The sequence below is a fragment of the Aquarana catesbeiana genome, unplaced genomic scaffold (genome assembly GCF_042186555.1).
Source record: "Aquarana catesbeiana isolate 2022-GZ unplaced genomic scaffold, ASM4218655v1 unanchor235, whole genome shotgun sequence".
In the NCBI taxonomy this organism is placed as follows: Eukaryota; Metazoa; Chordata; class Amphibia; order Anura; family Ranidae; genus Aquarana; species Aquarana catesbeiana.
Genome location: NW_027362663.1, coordinates 1,193,052 through 1,220,000, shown reverse-complemented (window position 1 = coordinate 1,220,000; position 26,949 = coordinate 1,193,052). Strand labels below are relative to the sequence as shown.

At 47.1% G+C, this 26,949-nt stretch overlaps 1 protein-coding gene across 1 annotated transcript in view; it reads left to right on the top strand.

Moving 5' to 3' along the window:
• Nucleotides 1–15,566, top strand: part of LOC141121934 (uncharacterized) — a 103,538-nt gene extending 87,972 nt beyond the window's left edge. The window contains exons 24-26 of the mRNA XM_073611686.1: nucleotides 12,046–12,166; nucleotides 14,200–15,015; nucleotides 15,069–15,566. Of these exons, the coding sequence (XP_073467787.1) occupies nucleotides 12,046–12,166; nucleotides 14,200–15,015; nucleotides 15,069–15,265 (1,134 nt within the window). The 3' untranslated portion in view covers nucleotides 15,266–15,566. The remainder of the gene's footprint in view (nucleotides 1–12,045; nucleotides 12,167–14,199; nucleotides 15,016–15,068) is intronic.
• Nucleotides 15,567–26,949: the final 11,383 nt, after the last annotated feature.

Genomic DNA, 26,949 nt, shown 5'->3' with positions numbered 1-26,949 from the left:
AGGATCCCTCGTCCTTGCCACAAATCTGTCTATCCTTTTTGTTGCATCGGGATGCAGTGAAATCTACATCTGAGACCCCCAATCTTTGGCATATGCATGGCACATGCATCTCTGCCCAGGCTAAGATCTGGATCACCTCCTTTTGAGCAGCTCGGCTCCGGGTGCCTCCCTGATGATTGACATAAGGCACCGCTGTGGCATTGTCGGACTGAATCCTGACCGGCCAACCCTGTAGCCTGATAGTCCAGGATTTAGGGCTAGATATACCGCACGGATCTCCAGAATGTTGATGGGTAAGGTCCACTCGGTCTCAGACCATAGCCCCTGGATCGCAGACTGTTCCAGAACTGCTTCCCAACCTGACGGACTGGCATCTGTTGTTATCACCGTCCAGGTAACCGGTAGAAAGGATTTCCCCTTCTGCAGGTTTTCGGGTATGAGCCACCAATTGAGGCTCTGACGCACCGCATGCGTCAGGTGCATCGGAAAGTCTAATGCCTGAACCTTCTTGTTCCAGGCTGACAGAATACTGTGTTGCAGTAGTCTTGAATGGAACTGAGCTAGGGAACTGCTTCGAATGAAGACCCCATCTTTCCTAGCAGCCTCATACAAAGGCAGACAGAAGGATCCTTCTTGGTCCTGACTGTCAGAATCAGCTCCCTTAAAGCAGATATCTTTTGCCTGAGGAAGAAACACTTTCCCCTGGCTTGTATCTATGATCAGACCTAAATACTCCAGTCTTCTTACTGGGTTTAGGAAAGATTTTCCTGGGTTGAGGATCCAACCTAGATGTTCCAGATACTTGACCGTGGTCCTCAAGTTCCCGTTCAAGGAAGCTACCGACCGGTCTATCAAAAGCAGGTCGTCTAGGTATGCTATGACAGTTATACCCTGAGCCTTTAATCTGGCCAGAGGAGGAGCCACGCTCCTTGTGAACACTCGAGGTGCAGTGGCTATCCCAAAGGGCAGAGCCACAAACTGGAAATGGTGCCCTCCTACTTCGAAGCGCCGAAACTTCTAATGAGTAGGAAAAATGGGCACCTGTAGATATGCATCTCTGATATTAATTGATGCCAGAAATTCTCCTCCCTGCAGGATGGAGACTATAATCTGAATTGATTCCCTGTGAAAGGACTAAATCCTTAAGAATCGATTCAGATGTCTTAAATCCAGAATGGGTCTGACATCCCCATTTGGTTTTTGGATCGTAAAAAGGTTGGAATAGAAACCCAATCCTTGATCCTTTGTGGGAACACCCTGATGACCTCTTGCGACAAAAGTCGCCCTAACGTTAGAAGAAGCGACTGCTTCTTCTCTGGGTCTCAGGGAACACCTGATCTGAGGAAACGAGGAGAGGGAAATTCTTGGAACTCCAGCTTGTACCCTAAGGTTACTGTGGAGATTACCCATCTGTCCTGGAAGTCCTCCTGCCAGAGCTTTGAGAACTGTAGCAGTCTTCCCCTCACTCGAGTGAGCGGGGGCGCCCCTTCATGAAGAGGCCTTAGTGTCTTGTCTAGAAGACTTCTTCCCCCAGGATTTCTTGTGTCCCTGGGGTTGACTCTTATTTGTAGCCCCAGACGGAGGAGGCCGTCATAACTGCCTGGAGGCTGAAGTCCCTGGCGCTGGGGAAAGAGTCCGTTTGAAAGAGGGACGTTTACTCTTCTTCTTTAACAGGTAAGAGAGTACTTTTCCCACAGGAGATTCTCTTGATATAGTTATCCAAGTCCTCTCCAAACAACCTTGCACCACGAAAAGGAAACCCAGCCAGTAGCTTCTTACATGGTGCTTCGGCTGACCAATTTTTCAACCATAAGATTCTACGTATATGCACCAACCCAAGTGAAAGGCGAGAGGTTTGCCTGATAGAATCTCTGATGGCGTCAACAACCTAACATAAGGCCGCTGGAAGGTTAGCAAACCCCTGGGCCTGTTGTTCAGGTAATACTTTGATGACCTGCTTAACATGGTCTCTTAAGTATTGACAGACTCCAATTGCTGCTACTGCAGGTTGGGCCACTGATCCTGCTAAGGAAAAAAACATCCTTCAATAGGGATTCCATCTTTTTATCTACAGGATCCCTGAGCATCTGAGCATTGTCTACAGGACAAGTCAGACTACTATTTACAGAGGAAATGGCCGCATCAATGGCTGGTATTCCCCACATCTTAATAAATTTTTATTCCATCGGATAAAATGTTGAAAACTTTTTCGGCGGAAGAAATCGCTTATCTGGGTGCTTCCACTCAGAATAAAGGAGCTTTTCAAGTAATTTATGAACAGGAAAAGCATGTGCTGCTTGGAAAGGTTTCAGTGATCCCAAAGCAGAAGAGGATTCTTTAGCAGTTTCAGGTATGGGCAACTTAAATGTGGAGCGGACCAATCCAGTGAGGATCTGCACTAAGACTTTCTCCTCTTGGGAAGTCGCAGAGGGTCCCTCTCCACCTGAGTCCTCTGAAGAGGAATCATCCGTCCCATCCCGATCCTCTGAAAGGGATTCATCTCCTTTATCCCAGAGCTCCTCTGTCTGAGGGTCTTGGGGAACAGAGGAAGGCCTAGTGCGTTTTCTTCTACTGAGTGAAGACGTAATCACAGCCATTAATCTTTCCTCTAGACCATTAATGGTTGAGGAAAAAACCTCTTGTGTAATATATACAGGGGCTGAAGTGCCAGAAGCAGGTGTAGCCCCTGACCCCAACGGCTCTCCCTGGCTAGCCGTCCCTGGCCCATCAGGGGGGGAGGATGCTGCTGACAGGGGACCCTCAGAACCTGAACGAGATCCCCTAGTGTCTCTGGTTCTTGGGGTGCTTGAACCTCTTCTACCCATAGTGCAAAGCAACAAGGTGTGAGGTATACAAATGAACACTGACTGCTGAGCGATGTAGTCTGGCTAAAAGCCTTGCTACCTAATGCTCAGTCTGGTGTTACTTCAGTAAATGCTGCCTAGGAGAATGCCTGTGTCCCACCTTACATGCGACCGTCAGCTCTGTGTCTCTCCAAAGGCTGTGTGCACCTGTACAGAGTGCTTTAATAGCCTGCAGCTGGCCTGGGTGGGGAGTCTAAGCACTCTGTGCTGACGTCGCGCCCCCCCCCTCTACCGCCCCCCCCCCCCCCTCAAGTTTTGAAAAAAACGAGCGCTTCCCGCGCTGGCCGACTCTCCTGTAATACTATGGAGGAAGGCTGGGGGAGGGGGAGGAGGGAGAGAAGCTGGTAGTGAAGACCTGCCTAAACGGCAATGGTCGGAAATTGCGGCCAAGGCAGCGGTGCCCGAGCATTATAACCACCTTCTAGACCCCTGTGGCCTCTCTCTAGCCTGGGGGGGAACATTCAAACATGAGAAATCCCCCCTTCCATCCTACCTTTGCAGCCGGCCTGAGACGCTGTGAAAAAACATGTGCAGCGATGAATCACTAAGACAGACAGTCCAGCATGTGAAGGTTTGTGCTCTTGGCAGCCCCCGGTGGTCACAATAGGCACAGCATGCATTTACCTTAAAGGAGAAAAGCCACTAGAACTCAAAAATTCTGTGGAATCTCCTCTTACCTTATCCAGCCGCAGGGTTCAGTTTACACAGACCCAATCTTCACCTCTCACGGTGGGCTCCGTTTGAAAAAACCGTCAGAGACTGGGGCCCCTTTCTGGGCCCGTAAAGCACCCAGCCAGAAATTAGGAAGTTTAAAGCCATTTTCTGATCTGCGGGGTCCAGCTCTCTAAAAAGAGAAGCGTTACGGGTAAAACCTAGTTTCTTCGGACACGAGGCCCGGGTACCATCCAATTCGGCCTAGAAAGGACACTTTGAATGGATCCGGTGCGCCTGGCTTGTCCCAGTATAGAATATAAGATATTCCCTTTGGAGCTTCAGCACAGGACATCTTTACACGTCCATCACCTAAGACACTGGCATAAAAACTGAGGTATCCCTGCAAGAGGAGTGATTATATAGGGGGTTGAACTTCCTGATTAGGGTGTGTCCAGTCACCTAGTGATACCTATATAACCCATCAGTAATTACTGAGGCTCTGTGTCCCGTGCTGTTCGAGAAAGAAAATGCCATTTCTTTTTCATAATTATAGGACACAGAGTCAGGCTAATATTCATTACCTGCTGGGTTATACTCCATCATCAGGTGAATGGACACTGGTAGACCAAAGGTCTTCAGACAGGTAGTGATCTCCTATATAACCCCTCCCATACAGGAAGTACTTTTGTTTTTTACCAGTGTCTGTAAGGTGGATGGCATGGTTTATTTGAGCTCTCTCTGCTCCAGGTCTCTAGTCCCACAAACGGTTCCAAAAATGAATCAAGGGCCAATTGGATCCATTTGACACAGGCTTTTATGCTTAGATAAATGGTACCCGAGCCTCGCAAAGAAGACTCAAGATCCTGCAAGGTTTTGCCGGTAACGTAGCCTCTGGACGCTGGACCCTGCGGAGTGGGAATCCTGGACACTACAGCGTTAAGGCATTTCCTGCAGGGTGCTGTACAGGTCCAAGGGAGTGGACCCTAAACATGAAAGGGTACCCAGTCCTTGAAGATCCAAGTGGCAGGAACCCGCCATGAAGGGTGAAGATTGGGCCCTTTGCTTCTAAGTAGCTTCTAAGTGGCCCTGTGAAACTCCTTTTATTTTATTATTGTGGGGTGTCCCAGTGATTGTAACAATCAGTCAAGCTAGCTAAAGGCTGGACACCTGTGTGTGGTGACCATATGGGGAAGTTCTGGGCTAGCTGTGGGTGTTTGAAAGGTGTACCTTTTTTTGCTTGTGTCTGGCTGTTTTTTACCTGTACGATGGCGCACCACGGTGCACCATTTCACCTTGGTTCGCCATGGCACCCTTGCATTCGCAAGAAAGCCACTGGGCTCAGCAGTTTGTTTGTTTGGCGGCCATGGCGCACGCGGATTCGCCGCACATGCGCAGTAGCCTTTATCTGGGCACACAAAGATTTGCGTCGTATGCAAATTCAGTCACGCCCACTCACCGGGACCGCGCACATGCGTGCGTACACACGCATAGAACGTTCCGGCGCACACCCAGCTTATTTAAGCTGTGTAGGCCAAGCATGTGGTGCTTCCAGAAGGCAGCTGTGGGACACAGAGCAGGCTCTGAACGGACGCTTGCAGTGGTTCTTTTCTCCTTACCCGGGTCACGTGAGTCACCAGGTGTTGCTTGGCAGGCTAAAGGTGCTTAGCATGATTGTTGCATAGGGGCTTGGTGAGCCCTATTAAAGGGTCTCCCTTTTGAGGTGTTTTAACTACACCCAAAAACTTTGTTTGCGGCATTGAATGTCTTCAAAAAGAGGAGTGGGACTAACACTACAGGCAAGGGCACACCTATGTCATCAGTAGTTCCTGATGAACCTAGTCGTATCCCTTGTGTTGTATCCCCTGAAAGACCAGCGGCTCCCGGGCAATCTGAGCCGCTGAGCCTATCTGGTATTGTGCCTACAGTCAACGGTGCTCCTTCACCCTTTATCACTAAGGATGAACTGTTCTCAGCCCTAGCCGGGTTAGAGCACAGGATTGCTGACAGGATTGCCTCCATCCCGCAGGGTGGCAGGAAGCGTAACAGATCCCCCTACACGGAGTCTCCTCGTCAGAAATGGGTTGAGGATGGGGAAGATCTTAAAGCTCAGGATTCGGTGGAGAGCCCGGCAGATGAGTCTGCTTCCGAGCAATCTGGACAAGAAGATATTTCCAGTCGATGTCTGCCTCTCAGTGGCAGAGGTTTTTGAACCTGACTCTGACCGAAATGGTTCATTCTGCCTTTCAGTTGCCTTTTGCAGAGGTGACTGAGCCCCCCTGGTCCTCTTTGGGATCTCTCAGACCTTTTCAGGTCACACAGACTTTCCCACTACACCCCCTGTTGGAACAGGCAGTGTATGCTGATTGGGAACATCCTGACAGGACTTTTTTGCCTCCTAAAAGGTTTTCCCTTTTATATCCCATGGATGAAAAGTTTGTTAAAAAATGGAGCATGCCAGCCGTAGATGCAGCAGCCTCTTTCTTAAATAAGAACTTAACTTGTTCGGTAGATAACGCACAGGGCTTGAAAGACCCTGTTGACAAGAGAATTATTACTAAAGGCTTCCTTTTCTTTGGCCAGTTCAGCTATTCAGCCAGCTGTTGCAGCAATTGGCATCTGCCAGTCCACAAAGGATCAGGTCAAATGGCCGGATAGGCCTTACCAGGAGGATGATCTGCCTAAAAGTAAGACAGATATTCCTCAAGCGCTGTATTTTGCTGTTGATGCTTTAAAGGGTTCAATACAGCAGGTTTCTCGTCTGGCTCTCTTGTCTGACTTTTATGGCTTAAGAACTGGTCAGCCAAGCTTCCTTGTAAAAAGTTGTTGGCAGGTTTCCCGTTTTATGGGGAACATTTATTTGGTGATCACTTGGACAAATATATTCAAAAGATTTCCGGAGGGAAGAGTTCTCTACTTCCTGTGAAGAAAAGCACCAAACGTTCCTCGTTTAAAAACCCAGGGACTGATTCCTCAAATGTCTCAGCGTCAGGGAGGTTCCGCCAACAACAGGGCGCTAGGGCCAGGGGCAAGCAGCAAGGCCAGGGCCAGAAAAGGCCCTAGGTCCAAAATTCTTCTAAACCCAGCACCAAGCCCTCCTTTTTGAGGGGACGCCCCCACTCCATTGGGTAGGGGGAAGGATGCTACACTTTGTGGACATTTGTAAAACAACAATTCAGGACGAGTGGGTCACCTCAATTATATCTCGCAGTTACAAGCTGGAGTTACGGGGGGTGCTCCCCAGAGGTTTCTAAGATCCAGCGTTCCCTCCAAAAAGAAACTTATTGCTTCAGGCACTATATCATCTAGTGCATCAAGCAGTGATTGTAGAGGTTCTGATACCCGAAAGGGGCACAGGGTTTTACTCAAACCTGTTTACGGTTTAGAAACCAAATGGGTACACAAGGCCCATTTTGGACCTAAGGTCCCTGAACAAGTATCTATTGATACAGTCCTTTTGGATGGAGTCTGTCCGCTCAGTAGTAACATCACTCCAAAGGGGAGACTTTTTAGCCTCCTTTGATATAAAGGACGCTTACTTACATGTACCTATCTTTCGACCTCATCAGAGGTTCCTACGTTTTGCAGTAGAGGAATGTCATTTTCAGTTCATGGCTCTACCCTTCTGGCTTTCTACAGCTCCCCGGGTGTTCACAAAGGTCGTAGCACCAGTACTGGGTCTTTTAAGGGCCCAAGGGATCCTAGTGCTCGGGTATCTGGACGACCTCCTGCTCAGAGATCACTCAATAGAGGCTTTAGAACAGAGCATAACAGTGGTGCCGGACACAGTGCACTATGGGGGAGCATGATGTCTATGCAATCATGTGATTGCATGTGAGATGACCCATTTTCAGGGTTTTGTGAGTGCTTGCGGTGCAAAGCACTGCGCCGCAACACTTCCATCTTTAAGGCATTCCCCTTGCTGTGGGGTTTTCTATTTGCACATGGGCGGTACTTTCCCCAGGGGTCCCTTCTAGTTTCTCTGTGTTCGTAGGCGCCCTGCTTCAAATCTGCCTGAAAATCAACCTCCAGCCAGAGCCATTCACCCGACAGTGTACTGTATCAGAGGTGTGTGCCTGGCAGGAGAGGGGAGAGGAGGAGGACCATGGGGGACTAATTCTGATCTAATACTTCTCTTATTCACTACTAAATCCCTGTGGGGAGGACAGGGATATCTATCTATCTCTCATCTATCTGTCTGTTTATATATCTCTCTGTTTATCTGTCTGTTTATATCTCTCTCTCTGTTTATCTCTCTCTCTCTCTCTCTCTCTCTCTCTCTCGCTCTCTCTCTCTGTCTGTTTATATCTCTCTCTCTGTTTATCTATCTCTCTCTCTGTTTATCTCTCTCTCTCTGTTTATCTCTCTCTCTCTATCTCTCTCTCTCTCTCTGTTTATCTCTATCTCTCTCTCTCTGTTTATCTCTATCTCTCTCTCTCTGTTTATCTCTCTCTCTCTCTGTTTATCTCTCTCTCTCTATCTCTCTCTGTTTATCTCTATCTCTCTCTCTCTGTTTATCTCTATCTCTCTCTCTCTGTTTATCTATCTCTCTCTCTGTTTATCTCTCTCTCTCTATCTCTCTCTCTCTCTGTTTATCTCTATCTCTCTCTCTCTGTTTATCTCTATCTCTCTCTCTCTGTTTATCTCTCTCTCTCTCTCTCTCTCTCTCTCTGTTTATCTCTCTCTCTCTCTCTGTCTGTCTGTTTATATCTCTCTCTGTCCTTTTCTCTCTCTCTCTCTCTCTCTCTCTCTCTCTCTCTCTCTGTTTATCTCTCTCTCTCTCTGTTTATCTCCCACCCTCTCTCTCTCTCTCTCTCTCTCTCTCTCTCTCTCTCTCTCTCTCTCTCTCTCTCTCTCTCCGTCTCTCTCTCTCTCTCTGTCTCTCTCTCTCTCTCTCTCTCTCTCTGTTTATCTCTCTCTGTGTCTGTTTATCTCTCTCTCTCCCTCTCTCTCTGTCTGTTTATCTCTCTCTCTCTTTATATCTCTCTCTGTGTCTGTTTATCTCTCTCTCTCTCTCCCTCTCTCTCTGTCTGTTTATCTCTCTCTCTCCCTCTCTCTCTGTCTGTTTATCTCTCTCTCTCTCCCTCTCTCTCTGTCTGTTTATCTCTCTCTCTCTCTATCTCTCTCTCTCTCTCTCTCTGTTTATCTATCTCTCTCTCTCTCTGTCTGTTTATCTCTCTCTCTGTCTATCTCTCTCTCTCTGTTTATCTCTCTCTCTCTCTCTCTGTCTGTTTATCTCTCTCTCTGTCTATCTCTCTCTCTCTGTTTATCTCTCTCTCTCTCTCTGTCTGTTTATCTCTCTCTCTCTGTCTGTTTATCTCTCTCTCTCTCTCTGTCTGTTTATCTCTCTCTCTCTCTGTCTGTTTCTCTCTCTCTCTCCCCTGACTGTTTATCTATCTATCTATCTATCTATCTATCTATCTATCTATCTATCTATCTATCTATCTATCTTCATGTATACCGGGAATAGAGACCTGGATGGCAGATTATCTCAGCCGCCAGCAGATCTGCCCAGGGAAATGGTCCCTACACCCAGAGGTGTTCCAAGAAATTTGCCAATGTTGGGGATGGCCAGAGGTCGACCTACTGGCATCCAGGTTCAACAACAAGCTACAGCAGTTTGTGTCTCGAACGAGATATCCTCTGGCAATTGAAGCAGATGCTCTGATAGTTCCATGGAGCCAGTACTCCCTGGTTTATGCATTCCCTCTGATCCCTCCTCTTCCACATTTGTTGGGCAGGATTCGAAGAGAGGGGGTTCCAGTCATTCTGGTGGCACCAGACTGGCCCAGAAGGCCCTGGTTACTGGAGATTGTGAGACTGACAATAGACGGGCCATGGGGCGCTTCCACATCGTCCCGATCTACTGTCCTATATTCCACCCCAATTTACAGTCTCTAAATTTGACGGCATGGCTATTGGAGCCAGGGTGTTAAAGAACCGTGGCATCTTGGGACCAGTGGTGTCTACTCTAGTGAAAAGCTGTCACTAGGAAGATTTACCATAAGGTCTGCAAGACTTATTTTGCTTGGTGTGAAGCTAGAAAATGGCATCCTTGAAAATATGTGATTGAGAGAATTCTCACTTTTCTACAGTCAGCTGTGGAAATCAAATTGGCTTTGGGTACAATCAGAGATCAGGTTTCGGCCCTATCAGTATTCTTCCAAAAGCCTTTAGCCTCCCATTCACTGATCCAAAACTTTATGTAGGGGGCAACTCGCTTGCCTCCCCCCATTAGGTCACCTATGTGTCCTTGGGACTTGAACTTGGTGCTGTCTGTGTTACAGAAACAACCATTTGAACCTATTAAGGAAATTCCATTAGACTTGCTGTCTCGCAAGCTAGCCTTCCTGATGGCTATCACCTCGGCTAGAAGGGTGTCAGAGTTGGCGGCCCTTTCATGCAGGGAACCGTACTTGATCCTTCACCATGACAGAGTCGAGTTATGACCTGTTCCATCATTTTTGCCAAAGGTGGTGCCGGTCTTTCATTTAAATCAAGACATTATTTTGCCTTCTTTTTTCTCTCAGCCTCATTCGGTGGAAGAGAGACGACTGCATTCTTTGGATGTTGTCTGGGCAGTCAAGGTTCATCTGTCTAGATCTGCGGAGATCCGAGGATCAGACTTTTTTTGTTTTACCAAAAGGACCCAAGGATGAGTAGGCAGCTTCCATTGCTAATTGGGTCTGTCAATTGGTCGTTCAGGCCTACGGTCTGAAACATAAAGCTCCTCCCTTTAGGGTGAGAGCTCATTCTACCAGGGGTGTAGGAACCTCCAGGGCTTTTTCACCATCAGGTATCTGTGGCTCAGATTTGTAAGGCTGCTACCTGGTCTTCAGTGCATACGTTCAAAAAATTTTATCAAGTGGATGTTCGAGCAGCCGAGGATTCGGCTTTCAGCCGCAGTGTACTGCAGGCTGCCGTATAATGTCTGATGGCTAATGTTTGGCAGGGTGTCTCCCTCCCCTCAAGGCTATTGTTCTGGGACGTCCCAGCAGGTAATGAATATTAGCCTGACTCTGTGTCCCATGATGTATGAAAAAGAAAATAGGATTTTTATGTCATACTTACCTGTAAAATCCTTTTCTTTGAGTACACCATGGGACACGGAGATCCCTCCCCTCTTTTTTGAGAATTTAGTGCTTGCTACAAAACTAAAGTGTTTCCTGTATGGGAGGGGTTATATAGGGATCACTTTCTGTCTGAAGACCTTTGGTCTACCAGTGTCCATTCACCTAATGATGAAGTATAACCCAGCAGGTAATGAATATTAGCCTGACTCTGTGTCCCATGATGTACTCAAAGAAAAGGATTTTACAGGTAAGTATGATGTAAAAATCCTATTTTTTTATTTTATTTTCTTTGCATGTGATTGAGTATTCTTTGCAAAGTGAAGCTTTAACTCATTTACTAAACTCTGGAGCAAGTGCACTTTTTACTTTAACCGCTTCAGCCCCGGAAGATTTGACCCCCTTCCTGTCCAGAGCGTTTTTTGCGATTCGGCACTGCATCGCTTTAACTGACAATTGCGCGGTCGTGCAACTTGGCTCCCAAACAAAATTGATGTCCTTTTTTTCCCACAAATAGAGCTTTGTTTTGGTGGTATTTGATCACCTCTGCGATTTTTATTTTTTGCGCTATAAACAAAACAAGAGCGACAATTTTGAAAAAAACGCATTATTTTTTACATTTTGCTATAATAAATATCCCCTAAAATATATATATAAAATTTTTTTTTTTCCTCAGTTTAGGCCGATCGTATTCTTCTACATATTTTTGGTAAAAAAAAATCGCAATAAGCGTTTATTAATTGGTTTGCGCAAACATTATAGCGTTTACTAAATAGGGGATAGTTTTATGGCATTTTTATTAATATTTTTTTTTTATTAGTAATGGCGGCAATCAGCTATTTTTATTGTGACTGCGACGTTATGGCGGACATGTCGAACATTTTTGACACATTTTTGGGACCATTGTCATTTATACAGCGATCAGTGCTATAAAAATGCATTGATTCCTGTGTAAATGACACTGGCAGTGAAGGGGATAACCACTAGGGGGCGGGGAGGGGTTAAGTGTGTCCTAGGGAGTGTTTTATAACTGTCAGGGGGATGGGCTCTGTGTGTGACGTCACTGATCTCTGCTCCAATGACAGGGAGCAGAGATCCAGTGACACTTGTCACTAGGCAGAACGGGGAGATGCTGTTTACAACGGCATCTCCCCGTTCATCCTCTCCGTGAGGCGATTGCGGGTATCCCCACAGCGATCGAGTCCACGGGACCCGCGACCCAACTCACGGAGTTCCCGGCCGGCACGCGTGCCGCCGGCGCCACGCACGCAATGGCACGGCGGGGAATTCAAATGGACGTACAGGTACGCCCATTTGCCCAGCCGTGACATTCTGCCGACGTACATCGTGTGCGCCGGTCGGGAACCGGTTAATTAAATCAAGTGTGAATTATTTTTGGTGATGTCACAATATTAAAAGTAATGTCGTTCAGATGTTATTGTTGATCTTTCTCGGTTTAGGTTGAAGATCTGATAGGTATAAAAGTTGAGGTTGAAGAAGAAGAAGAAGAGACGTATGTGAGTGATGATCAGCAGTCTGCAGAGGTGGATAGAATAACAGGGACATCAAAGATCAGCACAGGTGGGTCCTTAACACAAAATACACTTCAGTCTCAGGAGATGGGAGGCAGCGGTGTGGGACCTCTGCAACTTGTCTCATGTGAGCATTTAGGACACCACTGATTACTAAATACCAATATTATAAGTCCTGACCCTTACACTGTATCATTTATATTGTGCATTACATACTCCTGACCCCTGCACTATATACTCTATGTTGTACATTACATCATTCTGATACTATATATAGTCCTATCTGCTGTATCTTATATAATATGTTGTACATTACACAGTCCTCCCTTCTGCTCTCCCACTGCTATAGATAAACATAATATGTATTTCCTTTTGTTACACCCATTTCCTACCAGCTGGACATTTTATATCTGATGATTTGATTGAAGCACAGACTTTTACATGTTGGCAATAATTAGTGATGGGCCAAACACCCCCCATTTCGGTTCACACCAGAACTCCTAAACAGGGTAACAGTTTGGGTCGAGCTTTAAACTCTATTAAAATCAATGGGACCCGAACATGTAAATCAAAAATCCCCATTTTGAAGGCTTATATGTATGTTATTGGCCATAAAAAGTGTATGGGGGTCTGGGCACTGCACTGGGGGACATGTATCAATGCAAAAAAAGTTTTAAAACAATAATTTTTAAAGAAGCAGTGATTTTAATAAAGTGAAACAATAAAAATGAAAAATGTATTTAAATATAGTGCCTGGGGGGTCCCCTTAGTCTGCCTGTAAAGTGTCACATCTGTACCATGTATAGAACCTGCTGCAGCAAAACTAATATTTGTAATGAAAAAAAAGACATTTAAATTGATTTTTCTGGCCTGAAAGCCATTGCCATCAATACAAAAAAATGGAGTGGAACCCCCCATGCACGCCAAAGTCAAAAAATCCATACCAGACCCTTATCTGAGTATGCAACCATACCAGGCCACATGCCCTCAACATGTGGGGGTGCTTTGGGGCAGGGGGCTCCTCTCTCCCTGCCCCAAAGCACCATGTCTCCATGTTGATGGGGACAAATGCCTCTTCCCTACAACCCTGGGCAGTGGTTGTGGGGGTCTACAGTAGGAGGTTTATTTAAATCTGGAAGCCCCCTTTAACATGGGGCCCCCAGATCCCATGTGAATGAGAAGGGGTACATTGTACACCTACTCATTCACCAAAAAAAAGTGTAAAAAGGTTAATGACAATTCCTTTACTCCGTTTTTTTTTTTTTAAATGTCCCTCGATGTAGATACATTGTCAATCAAGACACCCGCCGCATTGCCAGACTGGAAAAAAGAAAAAAAAAGTGTTCTGCCCGCGAGGAAGACTGACTGCCGAATGCCTTCTCCTCCGGGTGACAGTTCTTAAATAGGTAAGGGGTGGGGCCACCTAGTGACGTCACCTGGTACCCCCACCCCCTAGTGACATCACTGACCCAGCATGCACTGGTCAGTGATGACACAAAGGGCCCTGCCCCTTACCTATTTATGAACTTTCAGTTGGAGGAGCAGGCATTCGGCGGTCTGCCTTACTCTCGCGGTCTGGCAGTCGATGCGATTGATGATGGATCTACATCGGGGGACATTGTTTTCTATTTTTTTTAATAAAAGAATTGTCTTAAACTGGGGGGGCGGGATCTTGGTGCCCTCTTGTTAAAGGGGGTTTCCAGATTCCGATAAGCCCACCTGCCCGCAGACCCCCTCAGCCACTGGTCAGGGTTGTCAGGAAGAGGCCCTTGTCCCCATCAACAAGGGGACAAGGGGCTTTGTGGTAGGGGGACAGAGCCCCTCCTTCCCCAAAGCACCCCCCCATGTTGAGAGCATGTGACCTGGTATGGTTTAGAAGGGGGGAAGATGAATCAGTCTGCCAGGCTGCGTGTTTAGATAAGGGTCTGGTATGGATTTTAACTGGTGATTTTGGCGTTCTTTCAATGTTTTTTTTTTTTTTTAGGGCAATTCTTTTTTTACATTCTGCCTGATGTGGGCGGAGTCCTGGTTTAGGGGAACCAATCTGCTCATGTCTAGTAATAATCTTTATTTCTATTTTAGTGCATGGATGGGAGATGAGGAAAACCTCAGAGGATTGTCTCACTTTGTCTCCAGACTGTAAAGTAGAAGATGAGGACATCACACAGTATAGTCCAGGAGAAAACCCGACTACCTCAAATGTCCATCCGGCACCACACAGTGTAGATGGACCATCGTATTCCTCTTATCCTGAGGAACCTCAGACTGTGAGGGACGGTGCCGTCCTTCCAACAGAGAAGAGCTTTTCCTGTCCTGAGTGCGGGAAGTGTTTCCATTATAAATCCAAACTTAATAGGCATAAAAGATCTCACATGGGAGAGAAGCCATATTCCTGTCCTGAGTGTGGGAAGTGTTTTTCAGAGAAGTCCAGTCTTTACAAACATAACAGGTCTCACACAGGGGGTGAGCAATTTTCCTGCCCTGAGTGTGGGAAATGTTTTTCAAGGAAATGCAGTCTTTCCATACATCAGAGATTGCATGTGAGTGGAAAACCATATTCCTGTACTGAGTGCGGGAAATGTTTTTCAGACAGGTCCAATCTTTTCACACATCAGAGATCTCACACGGGGCAAAAGCCGTATATCTGTTCTAAGTGTGGGAAATGTTTTTCAGTGAAGTCCCAACTTAACAGACATCAGAGATCTCACACAGGGGAGAAGCCATATTCCTGTCCTGAGTGCGGGAAATGTTTTTCACAGAAGACCAATCTTTACACACATCAGAGATCTCACACGGGGCAGAAGCCATTTTCTTGTCCGAAGTGTGGAAAATCTTTTTCAGTGAAGTCTAATCTTAACAGACATCAGAGATCTCACATGGGGGAGAAGCCCTATTCCTGTCCTGAGTGAGGGAATTGTTCCTCACTGAAGTTCTGTCTTCCTGTACATCAGGTATCCCACACATTTCCTGTTCTGAGTGTGGGAAATGTTTTTCAGTGAAGTACAGTCTTTACACACATCAGAGATCTCACACGGGGGAGAAGCCGTATTCCTGTTCTGAGTGCAGGAAATGTTTTTCACAGAATTCTGATCTTTCCAGACATCAGAGAGCTCACATGGGGGAGAAGCCGCATTCCTTTCCTGAGTGAGGGAATTGTTCGTCACTGAAGTCCTGTCTTCCTGTACATCAGGGATCCCACACAACCCTCGAGGTGTATTAGTGCCTTGAGTGCGGGAAATGTCTTCTATATGAATATTGCTGGACATCACAGCTTTTAGAAGCACACCCTGATATACACCTCAGATATACTCCATGGCTGATCTTCATCATGTAAGAAACAGTTCATAAGGAGATCAGAGATCACCAAAGACATGGATGAAGTGTTGTACCGTGTTGGCCATTGATACCAGTAGAAAAATAAAAATGGAGTCATTAACTTTCATTGGCTGAGTACATTTGTATGTGGTGTGAGGTTTTGTAATCGTTTAAAGGTCTATTTTTTTTTAATTGACAAATGTTACATGCATTAATCCTGCCATTATAAATTTATATATTCAGTGATCAATTCCCCTAAAATATTGTTTACATAAATAACTTCCAGCAGCTGGATCAACTTCTCCCCAGACAGGTAGGATAAAACAGAAATATATTTCTTTCTCAAACATCACGGGACACAGAGCCACAGTAATTACTGATGGGTTATATAGGTATCACTGGTGATTGGACACTGGCACACCCTATCAGGAAGTTCAACCCCCTATATAATCCCTCCCCCTTGCAGGGATACCTCAATTTTTACACCAGTGTCTTAGGTGATGGACGTGTAAAGATGTCCTGTGCTGAGCTCCAAAGGGAATATCCTAAGATCCTATACTGGGGCAAGCCAGGCGAACCGGATCCATTCAAAGTGTCTTTTCATGGCCGAATTGAATGGTACCCGGGCCTCGTGTCCGAAGAAACGAGGTTTTACCCGTAATGCTTCTCTTTTTAGAGAGCTGGACCCCGCAGATCAGAAAATGGCTTTAAACTTCCTAATTTCTGGCGAGGTGCTTTACGGTCCCAGAACTGTTGGATCCCCCTACTGATGGGGGCCCCAGTCTCTGATGGTTTTTTCAAACGGAGCCCACCGTGAGAGGTGAAGATTGGGTCTGTGTAAACAGCACCCTGCGGCTGGATAAGGTAAGAGGAGATTCCACAGAATTTTTGAGTTCTAGTGGCTTTTCTCCTTTAAGGTAAATGCATGCTATGCCTATTGTGACCACCGGGGGCTGCCAAGAGCACAAACCTACACATGCTGACTGTCTGTCTCAGGTGTTCCATCGCTGATTATGTCCCAGCGTCTCAAGCAGGCTGCAAACAGGTAAGGTGGAAAGGGGGATTTCTCATGTTTGAATGTTCCCCCCCAGGCTAGAGAGGGGCCACAGGGGTCTAGAAAGTGGTTATACCACCCGGGCTCTGCGGCCTAATGGCCACCATCTCTCAAGATAGCCGTTCAGGCAGATCTTGTTACCAGCCTCCCTCCCTCCCCCCCCCATCCCCAGCCTTTCTCCGGAAGCATGACAGGAGAGTCGGCAGCGCGGGAAGCGCTCGTTTTTTTCAAAACTCGAGGGGAGGGGGTGGGACGTCAGCACAGGTGCTTAGACTCCCACTCAGGCCAGCTGCAGGCTATTAAAGGCACTCTGTACAGGTGCACACAGCCTTCTGAGAGACACAGAGCTGACGGTCGCATGTAAGGTGGGACACAGGCATTCTCCTAGGCAGCATTTACTGAAGTAACACCAGACTGAGCATTGGGTAGCAAGGCTTTTAGCCAGACTACATTGCTCAGCGGGCAGTGTTCATTTGTATACCTCACACCTTGTTGCTTTACACTATGGGTAGAAGAGGTTCAAGCACCCCAGGAACCAGAGACACTAGGGGATCTCGTTCAGGTTCTGAGGGCCCCCTGTCGGCAGCATCCTCCCCCCCTAAAGATGGGCCAGGGACGGCTAGCCAGGGAGAGCCATCGGGGTCAGGGGCTACACCTGCTTCTGGCACTTCAGCCCCTGTATATATTACACAAGAGGTTTTTTCCTCAACCATTAATGGTCTAGAGGAAAGATTAATGGCCGTGATTACGTCTTCACTCAGTGGAAGAAAACGCACTAGGCTTTCCTCTGTTCCCCAAGACCCTCAGACAGAGGAGCTCTGGGATAAAGGAGATGAATCCCTTTCAGAGGATCGGGATGGGATGGATGATTCCTCTTCGGAGGATTCAGGTGGAGAGGGACCCTCTGCGACTTCCCAGGAGGAGAAAGTCTTAGTGCAGATCCTCACTGGATTGGTCCGCTCCACATTTAAGTTGCCCATACCTGAAACTGCTAAAGAATCCTCTTCTGCTTTGGGGTCACTGAAACCTTTCCAAGCAGCACATGCTTTTCCTGTTCATACTTTACTTGAAAAGCTTATTTATTCTGAGTGGGATCACCCAGACAAACCTTTTTTTCCGCCGAGAAAGTTTTCAACACTTTATCCGATGGAAGAAAAGTTTATTAAAATGTGGGGAATACCAGCTATTGATGCCGCTATTTCCTCCGTAAATAATAGCCTGACTTGTCCTGTAGACAATGCTCAGAGATCCTGTAGATAAAAGGATGGAATCCCTATTGAAGGATGTTTTCTCCTTAGCAGGATCAGTGGCCCAACCTGCAGTAGCAGCGATTGGAGTCTGTCAATACTTAAGAGACCAGGTTAAGCAGGTCATCAAAGTATTACCTGAACAGCAGGCCCAGGGGTTTGCTAACCTTCCAGCGGCCTTATGCTTTGTGGTTGACGCCATTAGAGATTCTATCGTGCAAACCTCCCGTCTTTCACTGGGGTTGGTGCATATACGTAGAATCCTATGGTTGAAAAATTGGTCAGCCGAAGCACCATGTAAGAAGCTACTGGCTGGGTTTCCATTTCGTGGTGCAAGGTTGTTTGGAGAGGACTTGGATAACTATATCAAGAGAATCTCTTATGGGAAAAGCACTCTCTTACCTGTCAAGAAGAAGAGTAAGCGTCCCTCTTTCAAACGGACTCTTTCCCCAGCGCCGGGGGCTTCAGCCTCCAGGCAGTCTCGACGGCCGCCTCCATCGGGGTCCAGAGACAAGAGTCAACCCCAGGGACAAAAGAAGTCCTGGGGAAAGAAGCCTACTAGGCAAAACACTAAGACCTCTGCATGAGGGGGCGCCCCCGCTCACTCGAGTAGGGGGAAGACTGTGACAGTTCTCAGAGCTCTGGCAGGAGGACTTCCAGGACAGATGGGTAATCTCCACGGTAACCTTAGGGTACAAGCTGGAGTTTCAGGAATTCCCCTCTCCTCGGTTCCTCAGATCAAATGTTCCCAGAGACCCAGAGAAGAAGCAGTCGCTCCTTCTAGCGTTAGAGCGACTTTTGTCACAGGAGGTCATTATGATAGTTCCCACAAAGGACCAGGGATTGGGCTTCTATTCCAACCTTTTTACGGTCCAAAAGCCAAATGGGGATGTCAGGCCCATTCTTGACTTAAGGGATCTGAACCGATTCCTAAGGATTTAATCCTTCCGCATGGAATCAATTCGAACAGTAGTTCCCACCCTGCAGGGAGGAGAATTTCTGGCATCAATAGACATCAGAGATGCATATCTGCATGTGCCCATTTTTCCTGCTCATCAGAAGTTTCTGCGCTTCGAGGTAGGAGGGCGCCATTTCCAGTTTGTGGCTCTGCCTTTCGGGATAGCCACTGCACCTCGAGTGTTCACAAAGATCTTGGCTCCTCCTCTGGCCAGATTAAGGGCTCAGGGTATAGCTGTCATAGCATACCTAGACGACCTGCTATTGATAGACCGGTCGGTAGCCTCTTTGAAGGGAAACTTGAGGACCACGGTCAGGTATCTAGAACACCTGGGTTGGATCCTCAACTTAGAAAAGTCTTTCCTAAAACCAGTAAGAAGACTGGAGTATTTAGGTCTGATTATAGATACAAGCCAGGAGAAAATATTTCTACCCCAGGCAAAGATCACTGCTTTGAGAGAGCTGATTCTGACAGTAAGGACCAAGAAGGGTCCCTCAGTCCGCCTTTGAGGCTACTAGGGAAGATGGTGTCTTCATTCGAAGCAGTTCCCTATGCTCAGTTTCACTCAAGAATGCTGCAACACAGTATTCTGTCGACCTGGAACAAGAAGGTTCAGGCATTAGACTTTCCGATGCACCTGTTGCATGCGGTGCATCAGAGCCTCAATTGGTGGCTCATACCTGAAAACCTGCAGAAGGGGAAATCCTTTCTACCGGTTACCTGGACGGTGGTAACAACAGATGCCAGTCTGTCAGGTTGGGGAGCAGTTCTGGAACAGGCTGCGGTCCAAGGGGTATGGTCCAAGACAGAGAGGACCTTACCCATCAACATTCTGGAGATCCGGGCGATACATCTAGCTCTAAAAGCCTGGACTATCAGGCTACAGGGTTGTCCGGTCAGGATCCAGTCCGACAATGCCACAGCAGTGGCTTATGTCAATCATCAGGGAGGCACCCGGAGCCGAGCTGCTCAAAAAGAGGTGAACCAGATCTTAGTCTGGGCAGAGATGCATGTGCCATGCATATCGGCAGTTTTCATCCCGGGAATAGAAAATTGGCAGGCGGACTATCTAAGTCGCCAGCAGTTACTTCCAGGGGAATGGTCTCTGCATCCCGACGTCTTTTGGGCCATATGCCAAAGATGGGGGTTCCAGATGTAGATCTCTTTGCATCCCGATTCAACAAAAAGATAGACAGATTTGTGGCAAGGACAAAAAATCCTCTTGCATGCGGGACGGATACGTTGGTGATTCCGTGGCATCAGTTCTCACTGATTTACGCATTCCCGCCTATTATGCTACTACCACGACTCCTTCGCAGGATCAGGCAGGAAAGGAAGTCGGTACTTCTGGTGGCCCCCGCTTGGCCCAGAAGGACTTGGTATGCAGAAATAGTAAGGATGACGGTGGGTTCCCCGTGGACCCTACCGGTACGCCCAGACCTGTTATCTCAGGGTCCAGTGTTCCATCCTGCCTTACAAATGCTAAATTTGACAGTTTGGCTATTGAGACCCACGTTCTGAAGAGTCGTGGGCTCTCAGGTCCTGTCATATCTACCTTGATTAATGCAAGGAAGCCAGCTTCCAGGATGATTTATCATAGAGTCTGGAAGGCTTATATAACCTGGTGTGAATCCAGAGGTTGGCATCCCAGGAAATATGTCATAGGTAGAATCCTTGATTTTCTACAGATGGGATTAGAGATGAAGCTGGCCTTGAGTACCATCAAGGGCCAGGTCTCTGCTTTATCAGTATTATTTCAGCGGCCACTTGCTTCGCATTCTTTGGTCCGAAACTTTATGCAGGGGGTGATGCGTCTTAATCCTCCGGTTAAAGCGCCCCTAAACCCCTGGGACTTGAATTTGGTCCTGGCTGTGTTACAGAAACAGCCTTTTGAACCAATAAGTCAGATTCCTTTGGTCTTGTTGACAAGGAAATTAATTTTTCTGGTGGCCATCTCTTCTGCTAGAAGAGTATCAGAATTAGCAGCTCTTTCCTGTAAGGAGCCTTATTTGATTATACACAAGGATAGAGTGGTACTACGCCCTCATCCTAGTTTTTTACCGAAGGTGGTTTCTGATTTTCATTTAAACCAAGACATTGTTCTACCTTCCTTTTTTCCAGATCCCTGTTCTCCGGAAGAGAGATCTCTACATTCATTGGATGTAGTAAGAGCAGTTAAGGCCTATCTAGGGGCAACTACTCAGATCCGCAAGACGGATGTTTTGTTTGTGCTGCCAGAGGGTCTCAATAGAGGACAGGCAGCGTCAAAAGCTACCATTTCTAAATGGATTCGACAGTTGATCATTCAAGCTTACGGTTTGAAACAGAAGATTCCTCCGTTTCAGATCAGGGCACATTCCACAAGGGCTATTGGTGCTTCTTGGGCAGTGCATCACCGGGCCTCTATGGCTCAAATCTGCAAGGCCGCAACCTGGTCTTCAGTTCATACATTCACCAGATTCTATCAGGTGGATGTGAGAAGGCATGAGGATATCGCCTTTGGGCGTAGTGTGCTGCAGGCAGCGGTACAGGGTCCTCAGGTCTGATTGCACCCTACTTGGTCGTGGTTCCCCCCCCTCAGGTAGCATTGCTCTGGGACATCCCATCAGTAATTACTGTGGCTCTGTGTCCCGTGATGTTCAAGAAAGAAAATAGGATTTTTTAAAACAGCTTACCTGTAAAATCCTTTTCTTTCGAAGGACATCACGGGACACAGAGGTCCCGCCCCTCTTCTAATACACTATATTGCTTGGCTACAAAACTGAGGTATCCCTGCAAGGGGGAGGGATTATATAGGGGGTTGAACTTCCTGATAGGGTGTGCCAGTGTCCAATCACCAGTGATACCTATATAACCCATCAGTAATTACTGTGGCTCTGTGTCCCGTGATGTCCTTCGAAAGAAAAGGATTTTACAGGTAAGCTGTTTTAAAAAATCCTATTATTTCCAGCGCTATGATCCTCCGAAGATAAATTATCTAATGATAATTAATCTCCTTTAGTAGTCATATAACCACCAACAAATTGTCTAAGTGTCCATAAAATGGTGCACTACAGATCATCCATTGTCCCAGTGCAAAAATCTCTTCCAATCACTTGCCAAGTTCTCCGTGAAATATACTCAAATAAAAATTGTACTGTCAGCGAATGTTCAGACCGTTATTAATGAATGGGTCATATCAAGCATGATGTCCTACAGAACATTGGCCTCCAGGTGTATCCCTCCTTCATCCAAATATGTAAGTCAGATATTCCTCTGTATATATCCCATGGGATATCCCATGAGGAAGTCTGATATGACGAAACATGTCGGGGCGTGGCTGTACGGCACCTATTAGTAACAATTAGTGACAGACGGGACGTGGTTTCGGATCTCCGTGCATCGGCGGGAGCCTTCAAACGCATTAGAGGAGCTGCCCCTTGGGCTTGGATGCCAGCAGGTGATCCACACCAGTAGAGTGTCAGCGTAGAGGGGTGAGAACTTATCCAACGCTGCTTCTTGAGGTCCGCCGTGACCCTCATTTCCACAGTGGTGCTGGGCGTTTCACAGAGGAGGATTGAGTTTGATTTGGATTTGATTTGCAGTGTCAGTTTGGCTTGAATCAAGATTTTTTCTTGTGAGTGTAATGATTGAAGTTTTAAGTTGAATACATTTTATATGTTTTACGGTATCACACTATTTTGAGTTTTTTTATGAATTGAGGTGACACTTGGATAAATAAAGAATCTGGATCCTTTTACCTTCAATTGACCAACTATATGCCTATGCCTTATTGCCAAAACACGAGAGTGTGAGGCATATTGAGCTGGTGAGTGTTGAATTCAAGGGGAGAGGAATCACTAACACTGAGTGAATTGGTGGATTGCTTCCAGATACTGCACATTTCCTTCACGGTGTCCTGTCTGTGGAATCTTTATGGACTAAATTACCCATATTTCACGTTGAATATTATTTTGTAATATATATTGCTGTGTGTATGGTACACCTTTACAGGGACTATCACGATTTTTATTTTTATTTTTATTTTGTACACTGATGAGATTTTTTATGAATGTTTTTTACTCATGATTTATTTATATACACTCTTTGCTAGAGCACTAGATCACTTTAGTATATACTAGACAGTATATATACTGTCATTTAGCGCCACTTTTATTGATTCACAAGGACCAATAAAGCTTAGGGCCTCTTGGAAGCAATAGAAAGGTTTGTACATACTATATATATATATACACATACAGTTAGGTCCATATATATTTGGACACAGGCACAATTTTCGTTTTTTCAGGTATTTACCAAAACATATTCAAGCTATAGTTATATAGTGCACACTCTCAGGTTTAATTTTTTTTTTAAATTCCTTTATTTTATTTTTCAATAAAACGTGTTACAGTTTGAGGTACATATTGTCAAGTTCTATAACATTTAGTGGATAACATAAAACAGTGGTAGGAAGAAATTTTAACAGGAACTGTCGTCGACTAGAGATGTAACACATAAACAATCCTCTCGTTTACACAATCTGTATGGTGGAGGCGGAGCCTGTGTGCATGGGAGGGTCTAATGTAATGATTATCTTAGTGTCCATTTGCAAGCATTTCCCTGAGACATGCCTTGTGTAAACAGGTAACTCGTGTAGTTATCCTTTATCGATAGGTAAAAGGGTGAACTAAGATAACCAAAAGAGAAACTCTCCACTGATCGGGGGTGGAGATATTCCTGGTCGACCAGTAAAGTCCGGCAAAGGGCAACTAACATAAAGTGATGTAGACCATGATATTCATTATATCTGATCAGGTCTTCCCTAAGCCGGAAGAGTATAGGGGATTGTGTGAGGACTGGGAAGGGTGGGGGGGGGGGAGGGAAGAGGTAAAAAAGCGGGAGACAATAGGGGGGGAGGGGTAAGGATAATAGAGAGGAGAGATGGAGAGGGGGGTGAAGAGGGTAAGGAAGGGGGTAAAGAGAGGTAAAGAGGGGAGGGTGGTGGTGCCACCCTCCAGCCAGGCGGGGCCCTCATAGCGGGGGGTGTCCACGCTAAGACATCTCCCGGAGGTAAGCCTCGGAGTAGATGAAGTGTTGCCAAGGGCGCCAGGTCTCCCGAAAGGCTTCCTCCCTGTCATGCAGCGTGGCCGTAAGATCTTCCATGTCGCGCAGTTCGTTAACCCTGGCACACCACCGGATCTTAGTTGGTGGGGTTTCCGATCTCCAAAATAGAGGGATACAGGCCTTGGCCGCATTAAGTAGTTGTATAGTGAGTGAGGCTTTGTATTTCCCGATTGGTCTGCTAGATAGGTGCAGCAAACAGGCCCCGGGATCTCCCCCCAGTGCGACGCCCGTTAAACGTTCGATCGTGTCTGTCACCTCTTTCCAAAAAGGTTTAATCTTGGGACAGTCCCAGAAAATGTGCAACATCGTTCCTTCTCCTGCTCCACAGCGCCAACATATATTTGGTACCTGCGGGAGGAACCTGTGGAGAGTGGATGGTACCTTGTACCATCTGGTCACAATCTTGTAGCATGTTTCTTGGACCCTTGTGGCAAGAGAAGATTTTTGGGCAAAATGTAAGATCTTTTCCCTTTGTGCTTCATTAAAATGCACTCCTAATTCTATCTCCCATTTAGTGAGGAAGGGGGGCACAAAGCCTTCAGTCGGGGCAATCAGGGAGAGGTAGATCGAGGACAGGGAGTGGCGTACGGGCTCTCTGCGGTGACAGACACGTTCCAGTTCCGTGAGTGGGCGTGGGGGGCCTAAAGTCTGAGCACTTCGGCGTAAAAAATTACGCAGTTGGAGACCACTCAGGAAATCCAATGGCGTGTCCAGGTCCTCAATTCCCGCGGCCGACCGGAGCCGGCCACCGGAATCCAGGAAGTCGTGGAGGTGTGGCCATCTATCTCCCCCGGATAGGGCTCTATAGATCGGGCCCTGGCAGCCCGGCAAGAAATCAGGGTTGCCCAGTATCGGCACCATAGGGGAAGGAATAGGTGATATCAGGGTTTTACGAAAGGTTTCTCTGGCCACTCTTAATGTGTTTCCCAGAGTCGGGTGTTCAGCAATGGTCTTCGGGATCGGGGTGGAAAGCCACGGCCAACTCCTAGCCGTACCATCGGAGTCCTCTATCTCCATATGGACCCATTGTTTGGCTTCTGAGTGGCAATACCAGTCTATCAGTCTGGTAAGATGTGTTGCCCTGTAGTAGGCTTTTACGTCTGGTAGTCCCACCCCACCCCTACGTTTTGTCATATAGAGTAGTTGTAATTTGATGCGAGGCTGCCCGCGCGACCAGACAAAGTCTCGGAAAAGTGCGTCGAGTCGCTTGAAAAAGGAGGGCGGGAGATGTATGGGGAGGGCCTGCAGGAGATAGAGTATCCTCGGGAGAGCTGTCATCTTGATGGCATTACAGCGTCCAAACCACGTTAGAGTGAGGGAGTGCCAATGCTGCAGGTCAGTTTTAAGTCTGTGTAGAAGAGTGGCAAAGTTTGCTTGATAAAGGTGAGCGGGGTCCGCGGTGATGGCCACTCCTAGGTACGGAATGGTATCGGTTGCCCAGTGGAACTTGTAGTTCAGTCGCAATTGTCGGATATTTTGTGAGCTCAGTGTGATATTAAGCATGGAGGATTTAGACATGTTTATTTTAAATAGGGACAGAGCTCCGTACTCCCTCAGGGAGTGAAGCAAGGCGGGGAGTGAGGCAATGGGGTCAGCCAAGAAGAAGATAAGGTCATCCGCGAAAGCGGCGACCTTGTGGGCTCCAGATGTTTTACGAAAGCCCTCTATTTGGGGGTTGGCCCGTATCTTGCAGAGCAGAGGTTCCAAAGAAAGAATAAAGATTAGAGGAGACAGGGGACAACCCTGTCTGGTACCATTTCGAATGTTAAAATAACCCGACCTGGTTTCGTTGACCCTGACCGCCGCTGTGGGGTTGGAGTAGAGAGATAAGATCCAGCTGAGCATCGACGTCCGGAGGCCAATGTGTTCGAGAGTTGCTCTAACAAATGTCCAGTCTACACGGTCGAAAGCCTTCTCCGCGTCAGTTGACAGCAGGAGAAGGGGTCGTCGCGTGGTCCTGGCGGCATGTATGAGGTTTAGCACCCTAATGGTGTTGTCACGTGGTTCCCGTTGGGGGACAAAGCCCGCTTGGTCTTTGTGAATTAGGTTTGGTATGTGTGGGAGCAATCTATTCGCCAGGATCTTGGCAAACAGTTTCAAGTCGGTGTTTAGCAAAGCTATCGGTCGGTAGTTTCCACACCGGAGTAGGTCCTTTCCCTCTTTAGGGATGAGAGAAATGTAGGCCCTAAGGGAATCTATGGGGAAGGAGTTACCTTGCGTGATTGAGTTAAGTGCATCCACTAGCGGTTTAGAGAGCGTCTCAAAAAAGGTTTTGAAATAAATTGGAGTAAGGCCATCAGGGCCTGGGGCTTTCTTGGGCTTGGAGCTCGCCAGTGCTACCCCTAGCTCCTCCACCGTAATGGGGTCTTCCAGTTCTTCCGCGATGTCGGCCGATAGAGATGGCATGCCAGAGGAGGCTAGATATTCGTGTGGGGTGGGTCCCCCAGAGGGGCCAGGGGCATCAGGAGAGGGTCTATCTAGATTATAGAGGCCGCTGTAGAATGAGCGGAATTCTTCCGCCATTTCTGTTGAGGTAGAGACCCTCCGACCCGAAGGGGTCAGAATGTGGGGGATGAAAGTTTTGGTGCGGGGTCCGCGAAGAGCTCTGGCTAGGAGGGAGCCAGGTTTGTTAGAGAATTCGTACATTGTGCGGCGTGACCATGCTAACCTCTCTTTAGTTTTATGTAACAGAAGCGAGCGAAGCTCCTCACGTGCTTTTAGTAACTCCTGATACACGGAGCGAGCTAGGCTGGCCTTATGTGTACATTCAAGGGTCTTGATCTGAAGAAGAAGTTCTTCAGTTCTACGGGTTCTTTCCCTCTTGAGACGTGCCCCAATGCCTATTAAGATGCCCCTGATAACTGGCTTGTGGGCCTCCCACATCACCAAGGGGTTGGGGACCGAGGCTTCATTGAGTGCAAAGTATTCCTGTAGTTTGGCTTGAATCTCAGCGCGGGTCTCCGCAGATTGAAGCAGAGACTCGTTCAGTCTCCATGAGGGTGGGGATTTAGACATTGGTCCCATTTGGAGCGTCAGGTGTATTGGGGCATGGTCAGAAAAGGAGATGACATCTATGGATGAGTCCACTACCCTCGGCAGGTCTTTATGGGAAAGGAGCAGGTATTCTAGTCTTGAGTACGAATGATGTACTT